The 20,413-nt window shown below is 35.1% G+C and overlaps 1 protein-coding gene across 1 annotated transcript in view; it reads left to right on the top strand.

Annotated features, from left to right (window-relative positions):
• The window catches only part of CLPTM1L (CLPTM1 like), a 31,210-nt gene extending 13,037 nt beyond the window's left edge, over positions 1 to 18,173 (top strand). Inside the window, exons 10-17 of the mRNA XM_043966945.1 lie at positions 1,447 to 1,512; positions 4,313 to 4,363; positions 5,327 to 5,409; positions 8,338 to 8,372; positions 10,225 to 10,280; positions 10,410 to 10,454; positions 12,706 to 12,821; positions 15,101 to 18,173. Of these exons, the coding sequence (XP_043822880.1) occupies positions 1,447 to 1,512; positions 4,313 to 4,363; positions 5,327 to 5,409; positions 8,338 to 8,372; positions 10,225 to 10,280; positions 10,410 to 10,454; positions 12,706 to 12,821; positions 15,101 to 15,185 (537 nt within the window). The 3' untranslated portion in view covers positions 15,186 to 18,173. The remainder of the gene's footprint in view (positions 1 to 1,446; positions 1,513 to 4,312; positions 4,364 to 5,326; positions 5,410 to 8,337; positions 8,373 to 10,224; positions 10,281 to 10,409; positions 10,455 to 12,705; positions 12,822 to 15,100) is intronic.
• The last annotated feature ends 2,240 nt before the right edge of the window (positions 18,174 to 20,413 follow it).

Below are 20,413 nucleotides of genomic sequence, written 5' to 3'. Positions count from 1 at the left end.
CAGAATCCAAGAAATTGTTTCTTACTTCTGGGAGCATATAATCTTTTTTTTTTTTTTTTTTTTTTTGGCAATGGGGGTTAAGTGATTTGCCCAGGGTCACACAGCTAGTAAGTGTCAAGTGTCTGAGGCCGGATTTGAACTCAGGTACTCCTGAATCCAGGGCCAGTGCTTTAACCACTGCACCATCTAGCTGCCCCCTGAGCATTTAATCTTAATGAGAAGATAGGACTATTATATAGAAAACAATTGGAGATCATGTTCAACAGCATGTAATCAGATATTATAGTACCATCTCTTAAGTATGATCATCCATAAACAGAAAACAGAAGGAGAACTCAAATTGTCATGTCTGCACAGTGAACTGGGCAGCCTGACTTCTAGTGTAGACTTCCTTTTGAAATACACTTGGGAAACATGATTGAATTAGGAGTTAGGAAGGGAAAATAGTATAGGACTTTGAGTGTCTGACTAAAGAGTTAAGAATGCTGATACCATAGACACATAAATAATCATCATAAATTATTTAGCAGGAAGACAGTATTATAAAGGGAGTAGAAGATGAATCCAGTGGTAGTATAGGTGGGGTTATAAGGGACAGACTAGAGTTAGGTCATTTTGAAGGCAGTTACAGTAATGGGAAGTGATGAGGGTCTATCTCAGATAGTGGCTGTGAGACTGGAGAATAAAGGGGTGAATCCAAGTGAAAGTTATATAACAGAACATCTTTGCCTAATTAGGTATGGAAGATGAAGAGAGAAAAAGGAAAGATGACTCCAAAGTTGCAAACATAGAAGTCTAGGAAAAATGGTGCTTCCACTGAGAACCAAAAGTTAGAATGGATGTGTGTGTGTATTTATCCTAACTTTTGATCCATGTACTTAATAGTAACAATAACTTGGATTTATGTAGCACTTTAACGTTTATAAAGCATATATATTTTTTATATATCTATATATGCAAAACTTAGTTGGAGGCATATTGAATTTGAGCTAGTAATGGAAATAGAGATACTGAGCTTGAATTGGTAGTAGAAAGTTCAGTAGGAAATAGGAGCATACTTGGAAGAAGTCACATCTGGAGAGAGATATTTGGGAATCATCAACATAGAAAGAATTGTTGAAATGAGAAAGAATGAGCTATTAGAATGACTATAGAAAGAAAAAAGGAAGGGGTATAGCCATAGTGAGGAGAGGAGAGGGGAGGAGAAAGGAACCAGCTAAAGAGAGAGACCTAGAAATCCAGAGGGGATGAAACACGGAAGTATAATTCCATGGAGACCAAGGGAGGACAGTTTCTAAGGTGGGGTGAAGATGGGAGTGGGGGTGGATTTTAGCAAAGTCAAATACCACAAAGACCATATGTTGATGTCTTTGTTTAAATGGTGCTTAATCTTGGTATTATTTTTGTTCTTGGTATAAAAAATTAAATGTTGGCATTTTCCCTCAGCTATGGAAGGTGAAAAAGGCATTGAAAATGACCTTTCAGTGGAAAGGCCTAAGACCCACATTTCAGGTAAAGTTGAACACTTTGATGAAATACATGCAGCAAAACATTTTAATTTCTTAAATTGGTCAGTTTATTCATCAAAAAAATATTGAAAACCTCTTGGGGTGAGGTACCATAGTACTTTGGGGAATGTATTTAAAAAATACTAGTTTCCATCCTCAAGAAGCTTACTTTGCAGAAGGGAGGAAAAAACGATGTTCACAAATAACTTAAATCAAAAGCATGGATGGGTGCTATAGGAGTTGTTCAAACAAATCACTAATAGTTGAGAAAAGAGAGAGTTAATGTCTATAACAGAAGGCAGGAGAAGGCTTCATGGAGAGGTATGTGGCTTGGTCCCAGTTAACCCAAATGATGAATTCTTCCAAGTGGTCTCATGTATCTGGGTTCACACTATTCAAAGTTATAATGGTGTAAAATATGGTGATTGGTTTCATCCCAATGGAAATATTTAGTGCAGATTTGAATAATGCGACCACTTTATGGGATTTATTATTTGAACCAGTAGAGCCTGTTCTATATATAATGAAACTTAAAGGATGAGTAGATTTGAATAGGTGACAGGAGAAGGTGAAAGCCCCCCGCCTCCATCCTTATAGCAGTTTATACTATGTGCATACCAAGTCTATTTTAAATTGTGCTGATTTGCGTATGTGTCTCTCTTTTTTTCCTGTTAGACAGTAAGCTCCATAAGGGCCAGGTCCAAGTTCCATCTCTCTTTGTGCCTGCCTCACCACCTTGGACAGCACCCATTCAGTATTTATTCCATCTGTTCCTAAATTCTAGACAGAGACAGAAGAGAAGAGAGTGTGTGCACAGAGACATAGAAGTGAAAATGCAAACAGCAGTTACAGGCCTTCTTGTTCATAATGCGCGATTGACATAAGGGAGTAGTGGGGAATAAAAGTGGAAGGTGAGATAGAGGCCAGATTGGGCAAAAAACAGGTGAAAGAATTTGAATTTCATCTAAGTATTGACAGTGAGAATGTATGGAAGAAATTTTTTTTAGCAAGACAGTGATATGATCAAACTGGCATTTTACCTACTATATTAATATGATTTGAAATACTAAACATGAAAAACCAAGAAACCAGATAAAAAACTCAGAGAACACATTGTAATAGGGTCCTGTTTTAATGACACAAAGCAGAAAGAATAGGAATAGACAAATGCTTCTCCCCACAATTCTCACCAGCTCCAGGGAACATTATAGAAAAGTGGGAAATGATAAATCTAGATTGATGGTCCATCTCTGGCTTTTATAAAGGATCAGCTCTAAGGTAATGCAGGGTTTTCCAGGAAATGAAATGTTATCTTCATTCTCAATTCATATTGAATTGTCCAGAATTTGCACTTCATGGAACTTTGAGACTATATTTCAACATTAATTTTAAAATACTGGTTTCTAGTTTTAAACTACAATATAGTAAGATTACTTTTTCATTTTGAAATAATTTACCAGACATTTTGCTTTTTTCATTGCTGATGTATATATAATAGACAAAAATAGTTACTTCTCAGAATTAAAAGAAACTATGAAAGCCAAGGATTTTCTAACACACAGTAAAATGTATTTTGTATGTTATCTTTAACTTTCAACTTAGAAAAGCCACATCTGGTTTAATATATACATGTATTTGTTATGATTTTTTTTAAGGGAGGAGAGAGAGAAGTGGAGGGAAGGGAGAGGGAATATATATATATATATATATATATATATATATTTGGGGGGGGCAATGAGGGTTAAGTGACTTGCCCAAGGTCACACAGCTAGTGTCTGAAGACACATTTGAACCCAGGTCCTTCTGAATCCAGGGCCGGTGTTTTATCCACTGCACCGCCTAGCTGCCCCCTAGCTGTTATAATGTTTTTTAAGGCAGAACCATTGGTTTTATTAGCTTAGTAATTCTCAATCTTTTTTTTTTTTTTAGCAAGGCAATTGGGGTTAAGTGACTTGCCCAGGGTCACACAGCTAGTAAGTGTTAAGTGTCTGAGGTCGGATTTGAACTCAGGTACTCCTGACTCCAGAGCCGGTGCTCTATCCACTGCACCACCTAGCTGCCCTAATTCTCAAAAGAAAAGTCAAGTAGATGAACATTGCATTTTGTCCATACTGTGACATGAAGTTGGACATATGGTCCATTGAGTTAATGTATAAATACATGAATTATGGTTAGGCTCTGTTTATAGACAGGCTCAGAATTTAATAACAGAGGTGGAGCAAGCTAGTTCACATCTGGGAAATTTTGTGGTGCTTTGAATGATTCTAAATTACTCTCTACTCCCAAAAAGTCCCACACCCACTCTACCACCTCTGTTTTTCAACACCGGTCCTCTATGATTCAGCCACATTGTCCTTCTCTCTGTTCCATATACTCAACTCTCCGTTTCCCACATGTTATAATTGTTCTTGAATTTTAGAACACTGGATAGGGTATAATATTCAAAATTATTCTCTAGTTGTCTTTTTTTTTTTTTTTAGTGAGGCATTTGGGGTTAAGTGACCTGCCCAGGGTCACACAGCTAGTAAGTGTTACGTGTCTGAGGCCGGATTTGAACTCAGGTACTCCTAACTCCAGGGCCGTTGCTCTATCCACTATGCCACCTAGCTGCCCCCTCTAGTTGTCTTTTGATAAGCTTTCAGCAAGTTATCTAAATACATACAGCATGGAATCTAATATGTTTTGTGAAAATTATAGGGTTTTTCCTACCATTGAACAACATTGGGTCTTAAGATATGTAACTAAATAGACTTTATAATCATTTCATAAATGTACTAATTGCAGTTTTTTAAAATTTAAAACAGTTTGGAGCTTACAATGAATCTGAAAGAAAAACTGAGGAATATGATACTCAGGTAAGATAATGTCTTATAGTGAGACTTTATTAATGCACATTCAATCAAGGCACTGTGTCAGTAATATGACACTGATTTCAAAGGCTTTTTAGGGGAGGGCTAAGGAGAAGAAGAATATAGTAGACAGTGGTAATTTTAAAATATAATTTTAATATCCATGTTAAAAATGCTGATTAATACACTGGAAAATGTTTCCACTTAAATGGCTAAACATAATTTCACAGACATGGAACCTAAAAAAACCCGATACCACACGGTCATTCTATAATGTTTTACTATTTTAGGGTTGAATGGAAAGTTGGCAGGTTGTCTTGACTTTCCTAGTACTTTACAGGGCCATCTATATGTTATCCCTGACAGATAAGAGGCTCTTTCATTTTAAAAATCTCAAAGAGATTCCATAACCTCTTACCCATTCCAGTCTTTTTTCATTGAAATTATATTACCACAAATCAATCAAAGTTTAGATTATGTAGGTTTATATTTTTTCAAACTCAACACTGAAATGGAAAAACAATTACTATAGCATATTGGTAGAATAATCTGTAGAAAAATGGTTCCAGTGTTTGTAGAACTATTATGTCTTTTGATAGCTACTGTTTGGGTAGCTGTGATTTGAATTTTGAGTAATAAATGGCACTTCTTGCCAAATAGAAATATTTTTGTTTTTTCCTTTATGTTTAGTACACCTCAGTTTTCATTCCAGATTTACCCGGAATTAAACAATTCAATCTGCAATATAAATGAATATAGCTAATGATTAAATTAAATTGCATACCCTGTTTCTTGGGGAGAATGTGATTCCAGATGTCTGTTCCTTTTACTTTTTACTGACTTGCCATAGATTGGGTTCTTTGCTCCTTAATCACATTTCCCATTAGTTACATGAAATGTGTTTCAAATAGTTTTATGTTTTAAACTCTTCACCAACAATTAATCCAAGTGTTTTCATTCCTTTGCTAGGCTATGAAATATTTGTCTTATTTACTGTACCCACTATGTATTGGAGGTGCAGCTTATTCACTCCTAAATGTCAAATACAAAAGGTAAGATTCCTTAAAATATCACATTTAATGCTGGTAACAAGTTTAGCAGAAAATTCATTTTTAGCTACTGACTAGGTGGTGTGATGACTGTTAACTTCAGGAAGAGAAGCAGTAAATTGGGTTATAGAGATAGCTATGAATTTAAAACATCACTGTGCACTCATCAGTAATACTGTTCTTCCTTACTAGGTGACTGCAGGATACCCCAAAATTAAATAGGCATAGTTAACCAGGAAATGTTCTTCATACATATTTTCATGTGGTTTCACCCTGTATAGTTCATGGTGATGAATATCCCAGTAAGCTATTCGTATTAACTATTCATCTCTACAAATAATTCAGGGATGCATGTAATTAAATTTAGGTTATTTTGTCTAAACCATTGGGTTGAAATAGAATTTTAGAACTGGAGGATCTCTTAGAGGCAATCTGGTCATTTTTGTTGTTCAATCATACAGTCGTGTCCTACTCCTTGTGACCCCATGGCAGAGGTACTAGAATGATTTGCCATTTCTTTCCCTTGATCATTTTACAGACGAGTAAACTGAGGGAAACAGGGTTAAATGACTTGCCCAGGATCACATAGCTAGTAAGTCTGAAGCCAAATTTGAACTCAGGTTTTTCTGACTCCAAAACCAGCATTCTTTCCACTGAGCCACCTAGCTGCCCTGATCTGGTTTTATCCCTTCATTTAACAGTGAGGAAAATCTTTAATCTTAACAACAGATCTAGTTTTTCTTCATAGTAAGGAAGGAGTTTTAAATGTCCGTGTTTCTAAAGAATTCAAGTGAAGGATGCTTCGTATATAACACAAAGACTTGCCAAATGATTTATAGCAAAGTAAATTTTAAGAAATTCAAACTAATTGGAAGTATCATCCTTTAATCTCTAGACTGTAGATGAGCTATGGCTATGAATGATGAGAGATAAAGTGTGACTCTTAAACTACAATTTATACTAATCACATATGTGAATTGGGGGGGGGGGGCAATGAAGTTTAAGTGATTTGCCCTGGGTCACACAGCTAGTAAGTAAGTGTCAAGTGTCTGAGGCCAAATTTGAACCCATGTCCTCCTGAATAAAGCTGGTGCTTTATCCACTGCACCACCTAGCTGCCCACACATATGTGAAATTAATCAGGAACAAGCAAGCATGAAGTTCAGGATTGGCACTACTATAGATAATTCAAAAATTTCATTTTAGCCAATTTAACATCTTTGCTCCTTCAGACTTTTTGCCAGTGCTACTTAATAGGCAGTAAAATTGCCTGGTTTTAGACATTTGTTTTATAAATTCCTTACACATTTTCTGATGCTCATGAGAAGAGCAAGAACAGGGGGAGCAAGGACAATTAATTCCTCATGAATAATCTGTATAATCAGCCTAATAGATAGTTGTCTCCCTTTTTAATCATAAAAGTATTTTATTATTTTCTAGTTACATGTAGAGATAGTTTTCAACATTTGTTTTTATAATATTTCTAGTTTCAAATTTTTCTCCCTCCCCCTTCCCCAAGACAGCTAGCAGTCCAATATAGGTTATATGTGTACAATCACATTAAATATATTTCTGCTTTAGTCATTCAAGAAGAATTAGAGCAAAAGGGAAAAACTTCAAGAAAGAAAAACAAAAAAAAAATAGAAATAGTATGGTTAAATCTGTATTTAGATGCCACAATTCTTTTTTTTTTCTGGGTTTGGAGAGCATTTTCCATCATGAGTCCTTTGGAACTATCTTGGACCATTGTATTGCTAAGAAAAGTCAAGTCTAAATAGATAGTTGTCTTGAGAAGGATTTTATTAAGTAATTGTGAAAACCAGTAGTTAATACCTTGGGTTTGTGTTCTAAAGATCCTGGACCTACCCATAAGGGTATGCTTAAGCCAATGTTGACAAGATTTATCTGGTCTTTTAAGTTTAAAAGAGTTAATTAATTTGGAGGACAGTGAAGTTATGCTCAAGTAAATAAAGCATCATTATGTCTTCTTTAATGATGAAGAATACTCTAAGATCCAAAACAGTTCCAAGAATTAATAAGAGGAGTTCAGTGACCAAAAATAAATAAATAAATGAAGGCATTGAAAATTAGGTGATGTTACCTAGAAAGGAAACACTTTCAGTCCAATTTCAGGTTCCTATCCCCTTATGTAGCGTAGGTTGACATAAGTAATAACAGCTAGTATTCATATAGTACTCTCAGGTTTGCAAAGAATTTTACAGATATTACCTCATTTTGTCCTTAAAACAAGGGAAACTAGGTGCTGGGAAATAGATGCTGTTATTTATCTCTATTTTACAGAGAAAGAAACTAAGACACAAAGAAATTAAATGACTTATTCCAGGTCATGTTTCTAATAAGTGTCCAAAGCTGGATTTGAACTCAAGTCTTTACGACTATGTCCAGTACTTTCTACTGTGCCACCTCACTGCCTCACTAGTGTGAAAGGATGACCAGTGGGGAAAGAGAAGTTCAATGAAATCGGAATTTTGAATGTGTTAAAAAGAAAAAGGGCAGCTAGGTGGTGCAGTGGATAGAGCACCAGCCCTGGATTCAGGAGGACCTGAGTTCAAATCCAACCTCAGACACTTGACTCTTACTAGCTGTGTGACCCTGGGCAAGTCACTTAACCCTAATTGCCTCACCGAAAAGAAAAGAAAAGAAAAGCCAGGTTTAGCCCTTGTTTCTTGAGGTTTTTACAAAATAGATTTTTTTTAATGTAAGTTAATCATGTTATCCAATATATATAATACTTCTTAGAGTTTTTATTACATATTGATTATACCCCAGCAATCATCTTCATACACCACAGCCTCTACCAACAAGGGTACTTCTGCTATGGCCATTTTCTCTGAATTGAAAAAGAATGTTATAATGATTAGTACAAAATGAAATAATGCTGATAATAACTTTTCTATTAATTTTTTCAAGCTGGTATTCATGGTTAATCAACAGCTTTGTCAATGGTGAGTCAACATTTTTATTATATATTCTTTATTGAATGATCTTATTTGGCTAGATTTTTGATGATCAAGTGTACAGAATATATCACCTGTTTTAATTTTGTAAACTTAGTACCTCAAAGGGCCCAAGTCTTTAAAAACTACCCTAATAGCCACTAGATTGGTATACAGTCAGATATGGGCGTACTGTCCCCAGGGGACCATGTTTGATGAGTAGGCAGTCCAATTCCAAAAGTATGTGCTTTTCTTGTGACTGATCATGATGGACCATAGTTCATAGCCCCAGATTTGTAACATAATTTCAATTTCCTATGTATATCAAAAGTATATATAACTCATAAAAGCAAACTTTGAACATCATATTTAAAGAAAATGTTTTATTACAAAATTGAAGAAAAAACATCTCTGAAGTGTGTTATTAAGTATCTTTCTTGTCACTTAATATTTATTCCTAATCCTTTCTCTCATTTTCATCTGATGTATTAATTTCAAATAGACTAACACACCTATTTAACTTTGTGTTGAAAGGTTCATCCAGGATTTTATCTTTATTAAAGCTTCTCTAAGACCTTTTTTTCCTAGCTAAAAAAAACCTTTATGTCTAGGCTCTTCTTCCTGAGTTATCAAAAGAAAGAATTGGTAGGATGTAATGTCCTTATATTTATCTACAGATGTCTGTTCTAAGATATATTCCCAGTAACTAGAATTGTAGAAAGTCCTGATGATACTATAAAGTTGCTATCTAGCTATACTGTCTAAGAATCTAATGAATGGTCGTCAATAAATTAGAAGCTTCAACAAGAGTTTAGACTTTTAAGTATTTATTAAAGAGCATTAGGATCTAATGATCAGAGAGAAAGGTAAAAATCTAACTATTTCTAAGAGATCCAATCATCCAACCTGCCGTGGCAAGGTCAGGAACAAAAAGGACCCAACTCTTCCTTCTTCCTCCCAGAAGCCTCTTGTCTCAACCAGAAACATTAAATGTCACTTCTTGACGCCACGGAACTGACCTCCCAAGCCACGTGGCTTGCCCTCAGACTCCTTCTCCTCATGGCGGAGCTTTCCTTACAGTAACTCTCCAGCAGGTGGTGTCACTCCAATTGTTACACTACCATACTCCCCAAAAGAGAAGTAAAATAGCCCTTTATCATTTGATTCTTTTTGCTGGAGCTGGTTTTATTATATCAAGTTACTCTCTGCATAAATAAGACATTTGAGGAGATGCAATGTGTCTTTAAATCCATTAGGGAGTCATGTAGGGCATTACTAGGATAGTAATTTTGCAAAACAATCAGATATATAATTAAAGCTAAAGTTTAAGTATTTGTTCTTATCTTTTTTTTTCTTGAATACTAGGAGGAAAATGCTTAAAATTTTGTAGCTACATGAAATTGTAACTAACTAACTAACTTTGTTTAACAAAAATTATGGTTTTCCATCAGGTACTTTTTGCCTTGCCGAAATCTACTAGTCAACACACTTTAAGGCCAGAAATATATTTTAGACTTTCTGTAGTACTGCATTGGTATTAAGTAATATTCTCATAGATACCAAAAATGAAAATACTACCTTTTATTTAAAGAAATGAATTGTTTAAGTAATTTGTTTTCATGGGACCTTTGGTTTCATTGGTGTAAGAAACTTCCTCTTTCCAGTTAAAATCAGAAACTGCTTTGCAGCTCAGCCTTAGTAAATTGACTAGGACACTAAAAGCCTAAGAATCTTGCCCTATCACATACTTATTATGACTCATAGCCAGGAGTGAAACTCAGGTCTGCATGTGCCACTGTGAGCCTCGTGGAATCTTGACTACTTCACAGACTTCATCAAATGTCTATATTTTCTCTTTTAGGAGTATATGCTTTTGGCTTTCTCTTTATGTTGCCCCAGCTGTTTGTGAATTATAAGGTATGATAACAGCATGATTTTATTCAGGTAGTCTCCAGGTTGTTTTCTGTTTTCTTTTTTTCCCCCCATTTTATAACTCTTTTCTCCATATGGTAATCCAATAGTAATCTTTGTGGCCTTTTATTCTAGATGAAATCTGTTGCACATTTACCTTGGAAGGCATTTACATACAAAGTAAGTGTAAATGTGTTATTTCTTTTTTTAATGTAGTAATAACTTTTGTTTCTATATCCCCTTCATTTCCAAACTTATTCCTCTCCTTTCACCTCCTTAAAGAGCCTTATAATACAGAATAAACAAAAAGAAAACAGCTCATCAAAACTAAATGAAGCAAAACAAACAAACAAAAACCTAAATGAAGACATAATAGACTCTCTGGCAGAGCTTTCATATCCACAGTCACCCACATTTGCAAAGAAGGGAGAGAGTGTGAAGGCTGTTTATTTCTTTTCTTTTCTTTTTCTTTTTTCTTTTTCTTTTTTTTTTTTTTTGAGGCAATTGGGGTTAAGTGACTTGCCCAGCTAGTAAGTGTCAAGTGTCTGAGGCCGGATTTGAATTCAGGTCCTCCTGAATCCAGGGCTGGTGCTAGCTGCTCAAGCTGTTTATTTCTAAAAGACTTCATGCTGGTATATCAGGCATGACTATATTTCGATAAGTAAGATTAAGTATGACTGAAAGATGTAATTCTCAAAGATGTTCCAAGGCCAATGGATCATTTTGATATATAACTCCCAGTTTTATGTTGCCAAATTGTCATATGGTTGTAAATTTTTTAAGACAATTGTTACTTTTTCAAGAAATTGCCTACAATAATTTACAAATCTTCTTCCCATTCTGGTGGTTGTAGAGCATTACCTTAATTTATAACCACATGATACCAAATATACATGAAAAGCTTTCAAATAGAAAATAACTATGCAATATTGACATCTTAAAAATTCTTCTGAATTTTAAATACATGCCCAATCTCTTCTAGGAAGGTACTTTTGGAATCTTTTTCTTTAAAACACACAAATCAGAAATCCAAATGATCAAGTCATATACCCAGACAGTTTAAACTTCTAAGTGTCAAGTATAATTCTGAAAGTTGTCTACCATGATTAGTCATGGGAAATCCCAGGAAGGAAAGGATATGGTAAGACTTTGAGTTATTATTTAAAGTACAACTCTGTCCAGTTTTAGAACAAGAAGTATTTTTGTTGTGGGGCAAAATATGATTTATTTGACTGTACCATAGCATCATTCTTTGGATTTTTAAAAGTCCTATAATGACCTGCTTTTACAAGAATGTACAATATTACCTAGATCTGTTTCCATTCAGTCTGTTCAGTGGCGAGTACAGTAGTTTCTCCGTGTCCTAGAGTGATTTCTTCTCTTCTTAGAAAAACTAGTGAAAGAACTCTGTAGTGTATACTGACGAAAGGTTAACTTATTTCATTGAGGTGGGGCATTTTTTTTCTGTACTTTGACAGTAGTTGAGTTTAGTAAATTGTCTGAGAGGAACAATGAGGCAATTTAGAACCTGTCGCTTTTGGATTTCTAGATATGTTTTTCAGTGGCAGCCCCGTAACTTTTTCTGTGAGCTTTTTAGATTACAAATTTTTTGTTGTCTTGGTGAAAACCTTAGAAACATTCACCTGTGGCCTGTTGTTTTCACTAAACTACCTTCTAAACACCCTCTGCAAGCTGTTGAATGATTCAGGTTCTCTTGCGTTAGGTAGGTTGGTTATAGAAAACAAGAGCATATCATACCCATTTGCTAGTTGGTCACTTTAGGATGTAATCTATCAGACTGAGGGAAACATCCATTATTGTTATCCAATATTGTTAGATTTAGTCGTTTTATACAGTATGAGAACTAAAATTAACTAGGAAATTACTGCTGATAGGCTGAAGGTCGAGGTACCTTTTAGAATTTAGTTGGGTATAACTTCAACTACACTTTATTAATATTTTGGAGTGTGGAGCACATTTCCTTCTTATTTAACTTTTAGTCAATGAAAAGAGAATTTTGTATTCTTACATTTAGTCTCTTTAGTGTGATGAAATAATTTTACTATCAAAACAAGTGAGATTATTATATACTAAAAGAATAACAAGGGGCAGCTAGGTGGCACAGTGGATAAAGCACCGGCCCTGGATTCAGGAGGACCTGAGCTCAAATCCGGCCTCAGACACTTAACATCTATTAGCTGTGTGACTCTGGGCAAGTCACTTAACCCCAATTGCCTCACAAAAAAAAAAGAATAACAAACAAAAGTATACAGTTAGTCTATGTTCATTTTCTGCTATAATGAAGTATTTCTATTTCTACTTAGCCAAGCCACTTAATAGTCATCTTATTAGTCAGTCTTATTCACTCAGGTTATAGAAATGGATAAGATATCAAATATTTATTAACCCATATTTCCTTCTATTTTTGTAGGCTTTTAATACATTCATTGATGATATCTTTGCTTTTATCATCACTATGCCAACATCACACAGGCTGGCGTGTTTTAGGGATGATGTGGTGTTTCTTGTTTACCTTTACCAAAGATGGTGAGTTTTTCTTCATTTACTTTTATGTTCCCATCCTTTGCTTTTAATGTACTATTTCATGTTTATATATGGGACCTTGGGCATAAGTACACTGTTCACGTGAAAAATGAGTATTTGTGAGCAGTCCTGTATGTAGTTTATTAGTGTAATTTGCTAAGTCACTGACAATTTGACTCAAAATAATTTAACAAATTTAGAAATGTCACTCCTACCTATAATTTTATTTGTTTAATAGAATATTTCTATTAAAATTGTAGCATAGACTCTCTGACTGTACATGTTGGGACTCATGAGGTTTTTGTATCTTTTTGAAGGTTTCCACAGGCTCAGGTTCTGGTCATAAGTTTTATAAGTCAAGAAATTTGATCTTATTCGTTCACTTGAGGTTGTCTCACTCTAGGGAAACTATATACTAAGCTAGCTAATAAAAAACAATGAACTATTAGAATCCCAAATTATCAATTTATAATGGAAGTTAACAGGGTAATTACTATTTGTCGTTTGAATAGGGCTATACCCCCTAGAGGATTGTTAGTCCATGCAAGAGACCAAACTACAAATTAGCATGTTGTTTGAAGAGGACAGAATTAGAGATACAGTAGTCAGATATTCTTAAATAAAGCTATAGTAATGAAAATGACTCTTGTTATTATAATGTGACTGCCCTTCATTTTAGGGTTTTCTGTTTAGGCAGTTGATTATAAAAATCAAAACACTGCTACACTACAAGTGCAATAATCTTCATAAGAGGCAGAGATGAGAGAGAATGATGCAGGCCTGGGAGACAGAGATGAGAATGACAATCTCAAATGTCCACTAAGCAGTTGGAGATTTCCATTTGGAACTCAAGAAGGAAGAGTGGATAAATACATAGGTCTCAGAATCATATACATAGAAATGATTATTGAACCTATAGGAGGGAGCTGATGAGGTCACCAAGAAAGTATAAGAGTGCAGAGAGAGAAGTGGGGTCAAGATGGGACCTTGGGGGTGTGATAGGGATGATAAAATTTTTTTAAAGAGCCTGAGAAGGAAGGTTCATATACAGAGGAGAATCAAGAGAGCACTTACACAAAAAATTTAGAGAGGAAAGAGTAGCTATCCAGGAAGCAAGAGTGGTCAGCAGAGTCAGATATAGCATAGAGGTCAAAATATGATGAAGACTGAGAAAGAACCATCAGATTTGGTGATTAATCCATCTTTGGCCACTTTGGAGAGGTCAGGTTCAATTGAGTGATGAGGTCATTAACCAGCTTGCAAAGGGGTGAGAAAAGAGTGAGAGGACTTGAAGTGGAGGCACAGGGAGGAAAGAGAAAGGACAGTAGTTTGATGGGGAAGAGGAAATGGTGGGCTCTAATGAAGGTTTTTAAGATTGGGAGAGACTTGGAAATATTGGTAGGCAACAAGAAAAGAACTAATATAAGGAGAGATTGAAGATGGGGTGATTGTAGGAGCAGTCTTCAGGAAAAGACAGAAGGGGATTCTAAAGGTATTATATAGAGAAGTTGTATTTAGGAAGTAGAAACATCACTTTCTTAAGACCTTAGAGACTGGATTAAAGGAGAAATGGCGGTGGAAGTGGGGTTGATGTCTAAGAGCCTTGTGATGTAGAAAAGTGGAGAAGAGGGGAGCTCCTAGCAAATAGTCTCTTAGTATGAGTTGAGGGTGGGGGGTGGAGGATGATTTAGAAGACTCAAGAACAGAGGAGAGAAGTTCTATTAGGAGGCTAAACCTTCTCTGCCCAGCAGTTAGTAATGGACCAAAAGGGCATCAGTTTGATTCTTCTACTGACTGTCCCATTTGAGTCTTGTTTCATCAGTTTATGGCTTGTTCATTTCTAATGACTGATGAGTTTCCATAACTAAAGGTTATGGAATTCTTGTTTTTTCCCAATGGCTGAAAAGTGAGTACAGGTTTTCCTCTCTCCAGATCAAGGTGGCCTCATTCCACCTTCTCTCTTCCTTTTCCTGCCTTCGCTCCTCCCCTGCCTTTGAATAGTTATGCATTTCAGAGTGAGAGTAACAAGAATAACTGTATCATCTCTTCAGGTTCCTGGATTCATTGGCCCCCAAGTCCCTGAAATTTAACGTGTTTAATGTGTTCAAGCTGTTTAGCTTGGACTACTTAACAATAGATGGGTTGTGTCATCTGTTACAAGATATTGGGAAATGAATCAAGTGTCACTTTCTGCTGCCCCCCCTCCCCCACCCAACAATAATAATTATAACTTAAAATGCCATATGGAAAAGAATAATTCTGCTAAAATTGTTTTATTTCAGGCTTTATCCTGTGGATAAGAGCAGAGTTAATGAGTATGGAGAGTCATATGAAGAAAAACCCAAAAGAAAACCCCACAGAGAATAATCGTTGAAATAAGTCTAGAAGAGGCTACTCTTGGGACTGCCACTGGCTATGTGTCTTGAATTTTTATTTTTCTTCTTTAAGCAAAGAGTAAAAGTTTGGATTGTCAAGTAACTGAGTATTTTTGGAAGCGTCTCATGGATTTTCATGGACATTTACATCTTCTGCATTGCCAAAATATTTGAATGTTTCTCATAGATCTCTTGATTTACTTGTTTATCTTTGGAAAGAAGGCTGCCAATATTTATACCAGCTATCAGTCACTGCTAAGCACTTACAACTTTTTTTTCCATAAAAGTTTAAACATAAGTCTCAGTCACAAAGCTTTTTGGCGTTTCTCTTGTCATACTTGATGGTGCATGATAGATTTTGGCTATGGAATACTAACTGCTGAAAGAGCACCCTGTGCCAGTGACTTAAACATTAACATCAAATAGGCCAGATACTGTGAAACTCTAGCAGGGATAAGTAGCATTTCTGTAGGTTAAATTATGTCAGAACTTCCATCACAATCGTGGTTTTAAAAATTATGTTTATTTTAGGATTTAAATTTGCACCTTACATAAATTCCAGATATCTATATCAAATCATTCCATATTGACACTTTGGGATCAACTCGCTTTTCCCTCCATTTGGATTATATTTTAGTTGTTTTAAAGCTGAATGAATGTGTACATTTTAAAATAAATTTTACTGATTATTTTACTTTTCTTAAAGAGTATCATTCAGATACTTAAAGTTTCACTTTTCCCAAGAAATTAACAAATAACATGGATTTACTGCTCTTCCGTGATGTCTTTTTGAGAATGTTTTAAAAAATTGAAAACTAATAATACATATATATGTAGCACAAAGTTCCCATTCAGTTTTCCAATCATCTATGTTCTCAGACTTAGTTATATAAAGTTCTCTGGCCCAAAATATATGTCTGTTTAAAGTTGTAAGGTGTCATTTGCATGCTGCATTATTTTCACTTGCCTAAGATTTGTCAGGAGATCCTGGGTTCTAGCCCTGCCTTTGCCACAAATTAGCTATGTGACTTAGGGCAAGTTACTTAACCTCTCTGAGCCTCATAAAGTGGAGGTGTTGAACAAGATGAATCTCTAAGGTCCCTACCAGCTGTAATATTATACAATTATTGACTAGTATTTTCATCATTTTTCTAAAACATGAAAAACCCTCTTAAAAAAAGAATACCTGTCTTCAACACAATGTTTTTCAAAAGGAGGTAGGAATCAGTTAAAGTTCACTCTGATCAGTGAAATGATGTCCTTGAGGAGCTGTCTTCAAAACGTGCCTTTATCAACACCTATATTTGTGTATGAATAATTGAGGTTCCTGGCACATGCTTTCAGTAATCTCAAAGCAAAGAGCATGGGAGGGTCAGCCTTAAATTCCCTTTTCATTGTTGTTTTATTGCTGGTCTCTTAATGCTGGGTTAAAGTGGACAGTTTTTAAACTCTGACTTGTACAGCAGTGTGTCATGAAGAATCACTGACTGTACTCCTGATTCCATTAATTTTGATGGAAGAGGAGCACCATTTATAAGTCATTCTTTCGAAGCAAATCACACAATCTTGTCACTATGCAAAATCCACTTGTAACATTCTTAATTTCCCTACACCAACACTTTATAGATTGGGAATGCTGTGTAGATATTTAATTTGAAACTTGAAAGAAAATTCAATTTGGTCCACGGTATCAGCAGATTTCCAGTAAGGAGATGTGAATTGACATTTTCAAATTCTGTATTTAAAAATAAATGCTAAAACAGATTGTAGGTTCGTAAATGATTATTTCAGATAATCAACTTATATTTATATAGTGCCTTTCTACTTGATGCGCTCAAGGCGCTTTATAAGCTTCAGATTACCCAATGGGTATTTTACCTTCCCCACAGCCCACAATTTCTGCAGTTTGCTTTTTGCTTGGATTTTTATTTGTTTTACTGTAATGAGTTCTGTTCTATAGACAGAATTACTCTTCCACTACGCTTTGATATGCCAGTAATTAAGATATTTTCAAGTCAGGAGAAATGTCATTTTAATGTTTACAAAAAGCCTTTTAAGTAGATACATTATCTGGATACATTTGGCTTATTGAGATTTTTTTTTTTAATCATGTGCCAACACTGGAAGTTTGCACTCATTAATAATTTACCTTTACATTCTTAAAGAGATGGGTGTTTTGTTATTGTCTGGTAAAAGACATCCTTAAGAAAATTAATGTCATGCACTTGTCCTGAAAAATATGAAAAGGAAAGAAAATCACATTACTTTGTGGCATTGTCATTTAGGGTTAGAAACCAGCAGAGTGGTATTTTTAGAAAGTCTACATAATAAATCTAGTTTCATGTTGCTGATATTCCTGTTTTTACATATATATATATATATATATATATATTTCATTTTTGGTTTTTAATATCTACTGGGTTTTTTTTTATCTGAGAGATTGATATAATTGCTATTAACAGGTGCTGTGTTGTTCTGCCATCAAATCTACTGCTCAGTTGTTTTTTTTTCCAAAACTGACATGTGATCTAGACAAATAATCATAAAGGTATTACCACAGTTAGACTATGACCTAATTAACTTTACAACAAAGTATGGAATGATTCTTTTTTTTTAAAAATCCTCATGTGGAAATTCCCTCAAAGTGACAAAAATTAATCTCCCAATGAATTAGAATTGGAATTAGACAGATTCTCTTCCAGTGGTTTTATTTCTGAATCTAGAGTGCTTACAGCATTGATACTCAGTGATCAGTCAATGAGTCTCCAGTGCCCAATTTTTTTTTATCAAGTTGTAAATGAAATGTGATGATTCAGCATGTGGAACTTTTTTTTCTGTGACTGCTAAGATTACATTATATTTTAAAGACGTGTGATCAGTAAGTTACAGGCTGTTAATTAGCCATTGTAAGGCTTTGAATGAATTAGTTATTTATGCTTTCTGTGTTCCATGTGCTAATAAATTATTTGTGTGTAAGGTAGCTTCTGCATCTGTCTCTTCTTTGGCAAGAAGTTAAACTCAAATAAGGAGTTTGTTCTAGAAGATCTTTAAGATCCCTGCCAGCTCTGAGACTACTAGCCTTCCATGGACGTTCATCAACATGATGATTCCTCACTTCACTTTTGACTTTTTTTTATGCTAACAAACTTTATTAACATTAAATTACAGTAGCATTCTTGATGCATCACATTTCTGTTCCTCACCAGTATGATGTTGAACATTCACTTCCAGCTCCATTTAATATTTTTGATATCTACATCCTAATGAAGGTTCCATAACAGCAGGGACTGTATTCTTTCTAAACTTCCTATTTCACTTAATATCTTGCACAGTATTTTGCACACAGAAGAAACTTTTTGAGTGTCTGTTGAAATTAAAACCTTAAATCACCTGTATCCATTTTCAAAAAATCTTGCATGGGCAGGAATGGAAAGTGTCATTTCCTCTTCCAGCTTTAACATTTCTTGCTAAAGTCAGAAGCTTATATCTCCTAGTACTTTATAATTGGCTAACACTCTGATACTTCATCACATGGAGGTGACTCTGAGTCCCTGAAGGCTATACCAGTCAAGCTCTGGCAAATCTTAGCATAAATTAAAAACAAAATATGGACCTACCAGCAATCCTTGGGCCAACCTCATAATCAGAGGCTTCAGGATGAGAAACTGTTTTGTCCTTGTCAGTCTTAAGATGTAGAGAAGTTGTAACGTGTATCAGTAGAGGGAACTGCAAAAAGTTATAGAACTTTGAGATATGAAAGATTTTGAGTTATGAAGCAGGGTTCTGAGAGTATTATAAGTGAAGCTGTTGCTAGAGAACTTAAAAACTTTGAAAAGATGTTCAACTAGTCAAACATAGGAAATAAGTTTGCAAAGGGGAAAACTTGACCTTTTTTTTTTTTTTTGGTGAGGCAATTGGGGTTAAGTGACTTGCCCAGGGTCACACAGCTAGTAAGTATTAAGTGTCTGAGGCCGGATTTGAACTCAGGTACTCCTGACTCCAGGGCTGGTGCTCTATCCATTGCATCACCTAGCTGCCCCCAAAACTTGACATTTTTAACAAGTTTTAATTCCTATTAGGAAAAATTACATGACAACTTAAGTGTATACTCTTTGAAGAACAAGTGAAAGATTAAACGTTGAATGGTTTTTATTCAAGAATTTCTTGAGATGAATTTTTAAAAAAATAAAATTAATATGTGGGCAATTATTCAATTCAAAAACATGTATTAAGTATGTGCAAGGTGCTAGGAACACAACTGAAAAATGGTCCTTGACCTCAAAGATCTTGCATCCTATTGGGTGGAAAGAAGGAATACAATTCATACACTAAAGAGGGAAAGAATAATAAAAACTGGGAAGATGGCACTGAGCTAACCTTTGAAGTAAGCTAAGGGTTTAGGCTGCCAGTAAGGAGGAAATGCATTCTGAGTTTGGGGGGCAGAAGGAGGTGGGTGGCTTGTGACAAATCCACACAGGCTGGAAATGAAATGTCACTAAAGTGGGCTTATTGCATTTGTTACCTTAGAGCACCTTTACATTCAGTTACAGTGACAGCAAAGGACAATATTGGTTTTAATTGTCTATGCTTACAAAAGGAACTGCAAAAGGAGAGGGGAAAAAAAGCTATTATAATGAAAGCAATGGAGGGGTTGGCATTTGGTGAAATGATTATAACTAGTATCCAAATTATTCTAGACATTCACCTTGCCCTTATTGGGAAAAGCCCATCTAAACTAGCATAATAGAATTTACCACTTGTATTTCTTTTTCATATAAACTACTGGAACAAGAAGAAAAGTCCATCATTCTAATCTAAGTAAGTTTTTTTGGTAATATTTTTATTTATAATTTTGGGTTCCAATTTTTATCCCTCTTTCCCTTCTTCCCCTCTCCTCTCCCTGAGGTGGCAAACAATCCAATATGGGTTATGCATGTATGATTATGTAAAACATTACCATGTTTGTCATTTTGTACAAGAAAACTTGATTAAAAGAAAAAGTGAAAGTGAAAAATAGCATGCTTCAGTCTGTTCCATCAATATCAGTTCTTTCTTTGGAGGTGGATAGTATGTTTCATCAATAGTTCTTTGGAATTGTCTTGGATCATTGTATGTAGATGAATTTTTTCAGGTGCTTAAAAACTAGAATGAAAACAAGGAGTTGACTTAATCATAGAATGAACTGAAAAGCTTTGCAAAGGAAGTGGGTTGGAGAAGAAA

The sequence above is a fragment of the Dromiciops gliroides genome, chromosome 1 (assembly GCF_019393635.1).
Source record: "Dromiciops gliroides isolate mDroGli1 chromosome 1, mDroGli1.pri, whole genome shotgun sequence".
NCBI classification, from domain to species: domain Eukaryota; kingdom Metazoa; phylum Chordata; class Mammalia; order Microbiotheria; family Microbiotheriidae; genus Dromiciops; species Dromiciops gliroides.
Note: the sequence above shows the minus strand (reverse complement) of the source record. Positions and strands in the feature narration are given on the sequence as shown.